This window comes from Oratosquilla oratoria, chromosome 4, assembly GCF_046742065.1.
Source record: "Oratosquilla oratoria isolate Oo_2021 chromosome 4, ASM4674206v1, whole genome shotgun sequence".
In the NCBI taxonomy this organism is placed as follows: domain Eukaryota; kingdom Metazoa; phylum Arthropoda; class Malacostraca; order Stomatopoda; family Squillidae; genus Oratosquilla; species Oratosquilla oratoria.
The window spans coordinates 79,782,007-79,796,605 of NC_134780.1; the positions used below are offsets into that span (position 1 = coordinate 79,782,007).

Consider the following 14,599-nt stretch of genomic DNA (forward strand, 5'->3'; position numbering starts at 1 on the left):
CATTCGTCCATGCTGGCTGAGGGAGTACATACTGTAGGTCAAATGTGACGACCTCTGCCGCATCTAAGGGCCTCCCGGCGTAAGCCTCCTCGACTTTTGTGTAGGCAGCACGCACCAGAATGGTTGTGAAACTTCGTTTCGGAATTGATTGCCATTGTGCCCAGTATCAGTGGATTATCGTGAACTACCAAATAAATCCTCCACCCTGGTTATGTTGCGATCGTGCCCAGGTGTTCCGCCAGCGACGAAAAACGTAAACACGTGCCTGGCCATGTGGAAGGGGACTCTCTGTAGTCGTCAGAAGTCCACGAAGTACCAGGCCATCTCTCTCGAAGTGGACACTGGCGATGAAAGCGATAGGGCACTTTAATTTGAAATCAGAAACTCGAATACTACCGAATGTGGCGACTGATCTCCACTTCCTGTTATTGTAAGCCGGTGACGAGGTCCCACAACTGACTCGTCACAACACACGCAGCAGTCTGTTTCTTCGTGGATCACTGCGGGGCTTCGTCAGCGAGATTTGAGGCAACAATGATTGATTATCCCTTCAGCGCGATGAAATAGTCTTGTCTTAGCCAGAACAAAATCAGTCAATTGTGGCAGTGTTGAAAGGGGTTTGTTATTGTCATTATCATTACTATCATCATCGTCGTCAGTCATTGTCGTCATTGTCATCATTGCCATTGTAATTTTCCTCGTTGTCATTGTCACCATTGTCACCGTAACTGTGATTGTCACCACTGTCGTCATTGTCATCACTGTCGTCATTGCCATTTTCGCCATTATCACTGTCGTCATTATCACTGTCGTCATTATCATTGTCATTGTCGTCATTATCATTATCATTGTCATCACTGTCGTCATTGCCATTGTCATTGTCGCCATTGTCATTGTCGTCATTGTCATTGTGGTCATTGTCATTGTGGTCATTGTCATTATGGGCATTGTCATTGTCGTTATTATCGTCATTGTCGTTATTATCGTCATTGTCGTTATTATCGTCATTGTCGTTATTATCGTCATTGTCGTTATTATCGTCATTGTCGTTATTATCGTCATTGTCGTTATTATCGTCATTGTCGTCATCATTGTCGCCATTGCCATTATTGTAACTGACATAATTGTCGTTGTCATTGTCGTTGTCATCGTCATATCATTGTCGTTGTCATCGTCATTGTCGTCATCGTCATTGTCGTCATCGTCATTGTCGTCATCGTCATTGTCGTCATCGTCATTGTCGTCATCGTCATTGTCGTCATCGTCATTGTCGTCATCGTCATTGTCGTCATCGTCATTGTCGTCATCGTCATTGTCGTCATCGTCATTGTCGTCATCGTCATTGTCGTCATCGTCATTGTCGCCATCGTCATTGTCGCCATCGTCATTGTCGCCATCGTCATTGTCGCCATCGTCATTGTTGTAACTGACATAATTGTCGTTGTCATTGTCATTGTCATGTCATTATCGTCAGTCATCATTGTCGTCATTGTCGCCATCGTCATTATTGTAATTGACATAATTGTCGTTGTCATTGTCATCATGTCATTGTCATCATTGTCGTCATTGTCATTGCCGTCATCGTAATTGTCGTCATAATCATTATCGTCATCGCCATTGTCGTCCTTGTCATTGTCGTCCTTGTCATTGTCGTCATTGTCATTATCATGACTGTCATTATCATCATTGTCGTCATTGTCATTTTCATTGTCATTTTCATTGTCATTATAAATATTGTCTTTTTTACTGTTGGTTATTTCGTTTCGGTTGTTTTTTAAGGTTTCTTGTTTATATTTTTTGTATTTGTTTTTAGTGTTTGTGTATGTGCGTGTGCGTTTGTGTGCGTTTTATGCTGTGTTGTATTTACCTAGTATTTTACGGGAAGGGGAGCTATGCACGTGGTGCGTTTGCTGATGTTGTATTTACCTAGTTGTATTTTACGGGAAGGGGAGCTATGCTCGTGGTGTTTTTGTTGTTACTGCTGCTGCTACTACTGCTGTTACTACTACTTACCAAGATTTGGATCAGATAGGGCCATGGGTCCTCCCTGGTGGTGGAGGGGGGCCCCGACCCCGGCAGAGGGGCCCACGGGCCCGTGCTGGACGTGGGCGAGGGCGAAGAGGGTGTGCAGCAGGACGCTGCTGCTGTTGAAGCCGCCGGCCAGCATCGTTCCCTTTGCCTCCTCCAGGAGTCTCGAGGGTGAAGTTTCTCTCTTAGGACGACCTCAGTCGCACTCGACTTCTCTCACGGTGAAGAACCGAACTGATATTGAACTTGGGTGACTTGACACTCGCACGAAGTAGGAAGAGAAAAAAGAGAAACTAAAAATGAAGGTGCCTCAGCGAGAATGCGAGCCGCTATCTTTTGTGTACAACGACGACGACGACCAGCAATCTACTGACTCGTGGGCTCCGCTGATCAGCAGTTAAGTAGCCAGCAACCGGGCTGGCGGGACAGACAGACAGACAGACAGATGCAGACAATATCAGACGGAGAGATCACTCCCTCACTCCTTCACTCCCTCACTCCTTCACTCCCTCACTCCCTCACTCCTTCACTCCCTCACTCCCTCACTCCCTCACTCCCTCACCCCCTCACTCCCTCACCATCCCAAATCCACCCAAACTTTACTCCCACCCTATTCCCACCAACCATTCCATACCCACCCCAACTCCCATCATTCCACTCCACTCCCATCCCACTTCCACCTTCCATCATTCCACACACCTCCACCCCCATCATTCCACCCACCTCCACCCCCATCATTCCACCCCACCACCTCCCATCATTCCACTCCACCTCCCATCATTCCACCCCACCACCTCCCATCATTCCACCCCACCTCCACCTCTCATTCCACCCCACCTCCACCTCTCATCATTCCACCCCACCTCCACCTCTCATCATTCCACCCCACCTCCACCTCTCATCATTCCACCCCACCTCCACCTCTCATCATTCCACCCCACCTCCACCTCTCATCATTCCACCCCACCTCCACCTCCCATCATTCCACCCCACCTCCACCTCCCATCATTCCACCCAACCTCCACCTCCCATCACTCCACTCCCACCACTCCACTCCCACCCTACCTCCACCTCCCATCATTCCACTCCCACCGCACCTCCCATCATTCCACCCCACCTCCCATCATTCCACCCCACCTCCCATCATTCCACCCCACCTCCCATCATTCCACCCCACCTCCCATCATTCCACCCCACCTCCCATCATTCCACCCCACCTCCCATCATTCCACCCCACCTCCCATCATTCCACCCCACCCTCGTCTTCGCCCCCACCCTCGTCTTCGCCCCCACCCTCGTCTTCACCCCCACCCTCGTCTTCACCCCCACCCTCGTCTTCACTTCAAACCCACTCCATCCTCACCTACCTTTACTTCATCCCCATTCCACTCCCGCTATCCCTATTCTACCCAATTCTCCATTCTTCCCCACGCTTCCATTCTACCCCCACTCTTCCATTCTACCCCCACTCCCATTCTACCCCCACTCCCATTCTACCCTACTCCAATCCCACTCCACCCTACTCCAATCCCACTCCACCCTACTCCAATCCCACTCCACCCTACTCCAATCCCATTCTACCCTACTCCAATCCCACTCCACCTTCACTCCACCCTTACCCTACACTCATCCTACCCTACCCTCCCCCTACCCTACCCTCCCCCTACCTCCACCCTCCCACTACACCTCCACCCTCCCACTACACCTCCACCCTCCCCCTACACCTCCACCCTCCCCCTACACCTCCACCCTCCCCCAATCCTCAACCCGGCCTCACCCAATCCTCAACCCGGCCTCACCCAATCCTCAACCCGGCCTCACCCAATCCTCAACCCGGCCTCACCCAATCCTCAACCCGGCCTCACCCAATCCTCAACCCGGCCTCACCCAATCCTCAACCCGGCCTCACCCTCACCCAATCCTCAACCCGGCCTCACCCAATCCTCAACCCGGCCTCACCCAATCCTCAACCCGGCCTCACCCAATCCTCAACCCGGCCTCACCCTCACCCAATCCTCAACCCGGCCTCACCCTCACCCAATCCTCAACCCGGCCTCACCCTCACCCAATCCTCAACCCGGCCTCACCCTCACCCAATCCTCAACCCGGCCTCACCCTCACCCAATCCTCAACCCGGCCTCACCCTCACCCAATCCTCAACCCGGCCTCACCCTCACCCAATCCTCAACCCGGCCTCACCCTATCCTCAACCCGGCCTCACCCTCACCCAATCCTCAACCCGGCCTCACCCTACCCTCACTCCACCATCAACCCTCACTCCACCATCAACCCTCACTCCACCATCAACCCTCACTCCACCATCACTCCACCATCACCCCTCACTCCACCCTCACTCCCCCTTCAATCCACCCTCACTCCCCCTTCAATCCACCCTCACTCCACCCTCACTTTCCCTTCACTCCCCCCACTCATTCCACTCTCAATATACCTTCACTCCACTCCAATTTGCACTCCATCTTCCACATTTACTTCACTCGAGAGTTCTATGCCTCCACCTTCTCGACACTCGACGTTATCTGGGCAGATAACGAAACGAGAAGTCTGTTAAAATTAGCGTTTTTCATCCAATGTTGACTGGTGATGTAGAGTACTTGACTTTTTTTTTTTAGGTCTATCTATTTATATATTTGTTTATTCATTTACCTATATTTCTATTTAGTTAATTTACTTGTTGCTTATCTCTTCCTTTTTTATTTTTCCCTGCTACTGTAATGAAATGGGTGGCGTTCACGCCAGGAGGAGCCTAGCTACGGTCGAAGATGTCACCTTGACCCTGTGTGCTCTGTTGGCTAAAGTGAATGTCAGTAACTGAAAGGGAAACTGATTTAGGAACGTTATTTGTATCTTCAGAGGATCCCTGTGCTGGTCTCGTATTCGCCTAGTTGCGGGTTCGAATCCCGCACTTCTCTCCGATTCCCGGCATTGGGTATTACCGGCCCCAACAGTCCCTAAAGGTGACGGCTTCGGCCGCAACTATTCAGTGCCTCCTGGCGTAGGCTCCTTGCCTTCTGTAACCCAAGTAGAGCGGGTATTGGCCACCAGACTGAACCAAAAAGGTCTGGATCGAGACCCACGACGAAAGAACACTTTTCCCGTGAAGTTCTTCAGAGGCGTTGTCGTAATGCAAACGAAACTACGCTCCAAGTTATTTCGGAATTCGCACCTGTACCCTTGTGCAGTATCTCTGTGCGCGTGCGTGTGTTAATGTAATGTGGGTTTGGTTCGGTCGGTGTCGACCCGGCTCGTGAACATAGACACCACAGGTCGATGCCCAACGCTCCCCCGTCACCGCCACTTGACGAAAGTTCACATAACATGAGTGACCACATCTTCAGGTATGTGGGTGGGGATGGGGAAGACGGTCTTCGCAAGGGGATGCGTGGCAACCCCCTACCACCCCACCCCCAACCAGTGGGAAAATCTGTAGATGGAAAGATGTTTAAAAACGGACTATAATTGAATCAACTTGAAGTTGACGAGCAAGGTATCCCCATACGCTCACGTAGTAGTATAGTGGTTGTGGTGGTTGTGGTAGAGGAACACGCGGCCAAGTCGGACCGGGCGAAGGTTGTTTCTGTTGAGAGGAAGGAATGTCGACCTCGCACATGCTTGACATCGCCCAACAACTATATTTACCCCCGATGCAGTCGCAGCGGCCGATCGGACCCACGTCCTCTTCCCCCCACGTCCTCTTCCCCCCACGTCCTCTTCCCCCCACGTCCTCTTCCCCCCACGTCCTCTTCCCCCCACGTCCTCTTCCCTCCACACCCCACGACCTTCCTACTTTCCCCCATGACCTTCCCCCGCTCATCTAACCACCTTCCCGTTCATCTAACCACCTTTTCCCCTCTAAACACATTTGACCCTCGTCTAAACACGTTTGGCCCTCGTCTAAACACGTTTGGCCCTCGTCTAAACACGTTTGGCCCTCGTCTAAACGCGTTTGGCCCTCGTCTAAACGCGTTTGGCCCTCGTCTAAACACATTTGGCCCTCGTCTAAACACATTTGGCCCTCGTCTAAACACATTTGGCCCTCGTCTAAACACATTTGGCCCTCGTCTAAACACATTTGGCCCTCGTCTAAACACATTTGGCCCTCGTCTAAACACATTTGGCCCTCGTCTAAACATATTTGGCCCTCGTCTAAACATATTTGGCCTTCGTCTAAACACTTTCCCCTCTAACCTCGTTTTCCCCTCGTCAAACCATCTTTTCCCCTTCGTCAAACCATCTTTTCCCCTTCGTCAAACCATCTTTTCCCCTTCGTCAAACCATCTTTTCCCCTTCGTCAAACCATCTTTTCCCCTTCGTCAAACCATCTTTTCCCCTTCGTCAAACCATCTTTTCCCCTTCGTCAAACCATCTTTTCCCCTTCGTCAAACCATCTTTTCCCCTTCGTCAAACCATCTTTTCCCCTTCGTCAAATCATCTTTTCCCCTTCGTCAAACCACATTTTCCCCTTCGTCAAACCACATTTTCCCCTTCGTCAAACCACATTTTCCCCTTCGTCAAACCACATTTTCCCCTTCGTCAAACCACACTTTCACCATCTACAAAACACATCTTCCCCATCGTCATACCACACTTTCCCCTTCGTCAAACCACATTTTCCCCTTCGTCAAACCACATTTTCCCCTTCGTCAAACCACATTTTCCCCTTCGTCAAACCACATTTTCCCCTTCGTCAAACCACATTTTCCCCTTCGTCAAACCACATTTTCCCCTTCGTCAAACCACATTTTCCCCTTCGTCAAACTACATTTTCCCCTTCGTCAAACTACATTTTCCCCTTCGTCAAACTACATTTTCCCCTCGCCTAAGCACTTTTTCCCCTCGCCTAAGCACTTTTTCCCCTCGCCTAAGCACTTTTTCCCCTCGCCTAAGCACTTTTTCCCCTCGCCTAAGCACTTTTTCCCCTCGCCTAAGCACTTTTTCCCTCGTCTAAGCACTTTTTCCCCTCGCCTAAGCACATTCCCTCGCCTACGCACTTTTTCCCCTCGCCTAAGCACTTTTTCCCCTCGCCTAAGCACTTTTCCCCCCGCCTAAGCACTTTTTCCCCTCGCCTAAGCACTTTTTCCCCTCGCCTAAGCACTTTTTCCCCTCGCCTAAGCACTTTTTCCCCTCGCCTAAGCACTTTTTCCCCTCGCCTAAGCACTTTTCCCCCTCGCCTAAGCACTTTTTCCCCTCGCCTAAGCACTTTTCCCCCTCGCCTAAGCACTTTTTCCCCTCGCCTAAGCACTTTTTCCCCTCGCCTAAGCACTTTTTCCCCTCGCCTAAGCACATTTTACCCTGGCCTAAGCAACTTTTCCCCTCGTATAAACAACTTCCACCCTACCTCCCCCAACTTCCACCCACCTTCACCTCTCCCGTCCTTGACCTCTTCACTTGGGATGTAGAGTGAAGCGAAGTGCGATATATCTTGATGTGGTTTTTGGGTGGGTCGTGTCACCTTTCGAGCATAATGACTGCGGTAGGTGTGGCTGCATGATTACCCGTGTGAGTTATGCAACTACACTTGGGGTTAGGCCGGTGGACCTGCTGTGGACCCTCAAAGATGACTCAAGACCAATACGTAGTGGGTAGTGGGAGTCTGACGCAGGGTACTTGGAGGAGGGGATGGAGGTGGGAGAGGGGGAGGTGAGGGAGGTAGGGAGAGGGGGCCGCTGTGTTAGTTGAGAGGTGGTGGTGAGCAACGGGTCGCTAGGCACAGACACGTGTATCCGCACGCGGTGAGGGACACTGGCCACAGAATCATCGGGAACCACTTTCCTAGTTAGGTTTAAGTTACACACACCAGTGACAATTTACCCCTTCCACTCCCCGATCACAAAAGAGAGGAGGAGGAGGAAGAAAAGATTCCCAGCCCTCTTGGTCTTCCCCCTCACAATTTATTTGGCTTTTTGCGACACGTATGGAAACACGGTTGCAGTATTCTTATCCCACGGTTACAGTAACACAAATAAAAGGTAGTCCTTATAGTGGTGAAAGAAAAGTGAAGTGTAAGTTGTTTATTATCATTAATAGTAGAAATGGTAGAAGTCGACCAGTCATTGGCGAGAGTGGGGCCAATGAACTTATGTATGTATATATACTGTATATATAAATATATATATATATATATATATATATATATATATATATATATATATATATAATATATATATATATATATAATATATATATATATATATATATATTCGAGAAATTCGCTATTGGACAGCGACATCAATCTGCCAAAGAGATTATCTGATATATATATATATATATATATATATATATATATATATATATGTATGTATATATACTGTATATATAAATATATATATATATATATTGTAGCATAGTCTTTGTTCTTAATGGCATCAGCAGTTTTATTTGAAATCAAATTGAAGAAAATGTGGGATCCTGGTTAATGGCGACATCATTGTCGTTAAAGTTGCTCCAGTCCCTAAATAGAATCTCCTGGAGTTAATCAGAATAAAATCCCAGAAGTCTTCTGAGGATAGTAAAGGATTGGAGAAAGGATTTGAACATTGTGGGGGAGGAAGTTTGGTAGGATCTTCCCCCAACTCCTCAGTATGATGGGGTTCTTCCCCCAACACCAGCCACCCCTGAGGGGGTTGAGAGAGGACCTCTCCCTGCACCTGTCATCCCCGGCAGAAGTACTGGACAAAGGAGCGTAACGGACTAATTCATCTTCATTCGTTTAGGCCCACAGCCTTGTACGAGGACCACGTTTCTCTATGCGTGTGATTCACCACGGTCACGACGGTCTTGGACCACGTGTTGGACTCGTGACCGACAGCTAATACACCTGGATAAAACCTGAGAGGTCGTATATGGTCCGATCTACGGGTAATGCTGTGACATTACACACACACACACACGCACACACCTACACCTACCTTTCTTTTTTACACATTCTAACTGCACTTACAAATTGTAATATACGGGAAAGGATAGACGTCTGAATTACCTCTCTGCTGCCCATTTTCGAAACCCATCATCCAGATGACTTGTGGCGACTTTGGAAATCCCCAGACCCTCGGACCATTTACCACCAGACTCCCCCACACCCCATTCCCCCACCCAAGCGAATGTTAGGTTAAACAACACTTCAACATTTGCCCGAATTCTTTACCTAGTATGTAATATGGTTTAATTCTTGTGAACAAGAAATATGCCCTTGTCACTTAGTATTTTTATATAAAGTATGTCAATGTTGGGTTAGTTTTAATTTTGGAATAGTGTTAACATTTTTCTGCGCAAAACTGTCGTTGTGCAACGCTTCTTCAGGCGACATGACGTCATCGATACGGGCGTCTGCGTTAATTGTAGGGTTTGGAGTGTTTGTCCCACTTAAATACGTAGTTGTATGTTATCTGTATGTCTAGTTTTTTCAAGGTCTTCCTTATTACGGGATTTACATAAGTTGAAGTAGGTTTCTCGGTTCCAAAATACGCCAGTGCCCTCCGACAGGATTCAAATTTAGATTAACTAGATTCTTGAATTGCTGTGAAAGGAGCTCGAAAGTATTCAACATTTGCTAGGAAATGTGAAGAACAACTTCAAAGATTGGCCATAACGAAGTCTTTTAAAGATAAAAACAAAAGCGAAAAAGTTAAAGAATAAAACTAAGAAAGAAAAATAGGTAATGAAGAAAGAGAAGGAAAAAATAACTGCTGAAATTGTTAGAGGTAAGCAATAACCCAAAGGAGTATTGTTTTAACTGTTAAAGCATTCTTTGTAAAAAAATTCTTCTTCCACATTATTGTAATGTGTTTCGGATATTCTGTGCTGGGTAAGCGGGGGGGGGGGGGAGGGGGCGATTCAATAGTGTTATGGACTGTAGATTACCAGCGTTTCTATACTTGTAGAATGTAGACAATCTTGTGCGTCCATTGTCGTCAAGTCAAATAGCCATTCGTAGTTCACTGTTGGGCCACAGAAACGAATTACGCGTTGGTCAGCTCATTCTATTTTATTAATTTGTTTAATTCTATTAGAGCATATTAGTTTATACTTTTATGTTCATGATTTTATTATTTTACTTAATCTTTTATTGCTTTATTTTTATTATTCAACTTTGTTTTATCATTTTACTATTTTATTTTTATTCAACTTTACTTTATCATTTTACTATTTCATTTTTAATTTGATTATTTTACTACATTATTTATTTCATCTTTCACCGCCTCCACAATATATTTCACTCTAGTCTGCTCTCTCACCCAACTTGCTCTCTTTTGGTCTCTCAGCGTTATTCCCATCATTAATCTCGCCATTCTCCTTTGTGCAGTCTTTGGCCCTATTTCCATTGCCTTCGTAATTTCCAAGTCTCACACCCGTAGATCATTGCTGGCAGAATGCTTTGAGAGGAAGTGGAATTGGGTAGGTAAGTTAGTGCGAACGACTGATGAGCGATGGAGCAAGTGTGTTATTAAGTGGACGCCGCGAGATAGGAAGCGTGGAAGAGGGAGGCCAGACAGGAGATGGAGAGACGAGATTGAGAAGTTTGCAGGGGTGGCGTGGCGCAGGTTGGCGCGGTCGTGTGAATTAGGGAATGCTATGAAGGAGGCCTTTGTTCAGCAGTGGACTCGGGACAGCTGATTCGATTTGATTTTATATTTATTATGAATTCGAAAGGAGAGGCTCGCAATGCAGAAGGGGGCAAGGTGCCACCATCATTTTTTAGGAAAAATTTCCATCTCCATTCTACCCAAGTTGAACCTAGGATACTTGGTTAACCCCTTCACTTCCTTAAGGGCTGATTGGAAGTAGATAAGGCGGCAGTCAGAATGAGTAGACAGAAGTCGTTGGAACGTGGCAGTTATGGCGAAAGCTTGAATAAAATTATGACGATGACGATTATGATCATGATGTAAATGGCGATTATGATGAAAATGGCGATTATGATGAAAATGGCGATTATGATTAAAATGACAATGATACAAGTGATGATGACAACGGTGATAGTGGTGATAACTGATGTGACGACGATGATGATAACGGTGACGATGCGACGACGATGATGGTGATGATGGTAAGGATTATGATGATGATAATGAAGAATATGATGCTGATGATAAAGATAATGATGATGAAAATCGACTATGACTTGTGACGACTGATGAAGATTATGGCGATGACAAAGATTATGATAATGATAAATTATGAAGCTGCTGCTGATAATGATTATTGATTAGAAACAATTCTAGTTATAGTAACAACAATGATAATGACAATGATAATTTTGAACACAGTAATAACAGTAATGAATAATTAACAGCATTAACGATGACAACAATGGTGATAAAGAACTGATAAAATACAAGCCCATCAACACAACACCCCTAGACAGCGATAGGATAATCGGCTCCACACTTAGCGACGACTGGAGATAGGCATAGACACGGAAGCCCATCCGTTGCTGACGCAGCGTTTGTTGAGATCAAGAGATGATGGCGCAACTAAGTAACCGTTCTCCCTGCAGAAGCCGGCAGGAACGCATGGGAGAGAGAGAGAACCGGCTAATATGTAAACATCTTCTGGCTGTTGGGAATGCAGATGCACATTTTTTTTTTATAGTTCGAAGACAACAGTCTGTTGCCTCTCCTACATGCTAATAGTGCCTTGGTCGCTGCATATGGTGTTGTAAACATCTCAAGATTAGTATTGGTGTAAGTGTGAAAGCGAGTATTCAGCCTGAAACTGTTGAACTTTAATTATGACCTGTTGGGATTTTAGGACTTCGGTATCTTGAATGGGTTTGTAGATTATCAAAGTTTCCTGAAGGGGTCAGGAGCTGGAACCTCACCCTTCACCCGAAAGAGAATGAAAAGGCAGGCAAGAGGCTCGTATCACCTAAAAGCTAAAGAACAACAATGATAATGGATGATGATAAGGATTAATTGATATTGAGTGATGATTGATGAATTATAATGATGATTTACCTATATGTCAAAGGCCTCTTTCCCCCTTTTAAGGGGGGTAGCCAGCTTAAGCACTCGTTCACTCCCATTCCCATTGACCACCCATCGTTTCCCTCTTTCTTAGCTCCTAATGGATGAAGGGTCATCCCCGTCTCTTGCCCACTGCCTGAGTCAGAGGCAGTGCAGCAAGGCGCAGCACATCCACAGCAGGGACGCTTCATTTACACATGGCGACCCTCCCTCCTTGTCCCCTCACGTAGAAAGTGAGAGATGGAGAGAAATCCCTTCGGGCTACGTCAAAATATTATTAATACGCAACTATTCTCCTCTCACCCCTAACCCTTGCCTTCTCCTTACCCTGCTCAACAGGCATTACACCTCTTGCTCAAAGCCTCTTTCACTCCATCCTCGGTCAACTCCAGTTCATCCGCCACTGCTTTCTGTATATTTTTTCCTAATATTTCTTCACTCGTTTTTTCCATGTGTTCAAGCCATCCCAATAACCATTCATCAGCCCAATCTCCCAGCTCCCTTTCCAACCCCGCTCTCCTCCCCATTTCTCACACTATCCAGCCTTGTAACTCTACCATACTTGAGATACTTCATCCCAAACACCTTTAAACTTCACCTCTCTGCCTCTTAAATTCCAAGTCTCCGCCCTAGCCGTAGGACCAATCACCCCTTTAAATAATCTTTGTATCCATACCCAGATGCCTGTTTTTCATAACACCTTTCACCCCTTCCCTAAGACATTTACTTGCTTTTCTCACTTTACAGTTTACCTCCACCCCCACCCCGACCCCTCCATTTCCTGCCAGATGAGAGTATCATGAGACCCAAAATTCTTAAAATGATCCACTTCCTCCAGCCTCTCTATCCGAGGCCTTCCAACTTACTACCACCCCCTCCCTTTGTCCTACATCTCATCACCCTACTTTTACTTTCAAATTCACCTGATCACGTACCTTCCCAAACTTCGCCACTAGTTGCCATAGAGGCTTAGACCTTCCTCCGACCCCGCCTCAGCCCCCCACCCCTCCCTTCCTTCGACTATTTCTAACCATCTCCAATCCCCTATCACCATGATGATGGGCAGAGAAATCATGGACAACACCGTGGTGATAATGGTTAATAACGATGATTAATAATTGATTATTTATAATAGTGATGTTGATAATGACTCGTGACGATTGATAATGATTGATAACAATATAACAACAGCAATCATAATAACAATGATAAACAACACAATAGATAAACAGAATATGTAAGGGTCTTGAAAGATTCGGCATGAGAACTCCCGCCGCATCTTTGTTTACTTCTGCGTCGTGTCGCGCAGCGCATGGTGAGGTGCGCAAAGGTCAAGGGTCCTATTAACCCCAAGATAAAATGTTTATCATAGACTCATGCACTGTTTACATCGCCTGTACTCCAAAATGAGATTCCGATAACGTTTTCGAAGATAACCTAAATAGTTCTTGAAGATGTAATGCGTAGGTTGAAAAAAACGAGTACACAAGTACTAAGATCTTAGTGCCCACGCGTCTGAATAGAATCGTATAGATTTTGTCAGATCCAAATATGGTGCGTCGCCGTGTAGAACGGCTTCATCAACTTCAACTACATTTCATCTTTAGCTGAATACAATGCCGGTAGGCAGAAAAAAAATCAGTGTTGTTCATCCTTTTGATGCGATGCACTGCACACTGGGACGAGTCAAAATAACGACTTCGTTCACAGTATTCTCAACCGGGGTGAATGTAACATTACGGCGGATGAGGATGGAGTGGGGGTTCCATACAAATATAGCAAACTGTGGGTTCACGGTAACATTTAAATGGTCCATAGAACAATTTCATATCGAAACGGTTACTACAACTAAGAATTGGAATTTCTACAGTAATCTACGCCATATTAGAATACTAGAAATGTAAATACACGCGAGGCTCCGTTTCTTTAGATGGCAATCATCAACTGTGATGCTACTCTAGTGGAAATCTAGTATTTTTCTTCGCTTATGGTACAATGTAGGGTCGTACTGTCAGTGGAAAAATATTGATTAAAATTCAGTTTTTGATGTGAGTTAAAGCACAATGGGTGCAAAATCAACTTCAACTATTAAGCCAACTATAGCATCTACCTCAAGGTTTCCCGGTTAGGGCAAGTACGTTTTTTGAAGATAAGAATATATGTAAGGGTCGCCCCTTACATAAGGGGGGGGGGGCGACTCTTACTGGGTGTGATACATGTACAGTTTAATTGATACCTTATATTAGAACTAGAATGAAATTTCATTAAACTTAATTTACATAAAGAAAAAAAAAAAAAACTGGGGCGACCCATACACCTGATCAGCCTGCCACACCAAATTTTGAAAATAATGCTGATAATAAAAATAAATAATAACCTTTGAACCAAAAAATTACACTACCACACTTGTAAATGTTCATAGTAATTGACAATGCTTTAAAATGTATAAAAAGAATGGTGAAAATGTGTCGAAATGACACTTGAATAAAAAATATAAAAAATTATCGGGGAACATTGTCCATGCGGTATATTGTCCCATCAATATCTCGACAAATAAATCCTTTTTGTAATGTTTTACTTGTTAAAAA

The 14,599-nt window shown here is 45.8% G+C and overlaps 1 protein-coding gene across 1 annotated transcript in view; it reads right to left on the reverse strand.

Moving 5' to 3' along the window:
• Positions 1 to 2,409, reverse strand: part of LOC143024946 (pancreatic triacylglycerol lipase-like) — a 14,724-nt gene extending 12,315 nt beyond the window's left edge. The window contains exon 1 of the mRNA XM_076184456.1: positions 2,014 to 2,409. Coding sequence (XP_076040571.1) covers positions 2,014 to 2,167 — 154 coding nt within the window. The 5' untranslated portion in view covers positions 2,168 to 2,409. The remainder of the gene's footprint in view (positions 1 to 2,013) is intronic.
• Between the last annotated feature and the right edge of the window lie 12,190 nt (positions 2,410 to 14,599).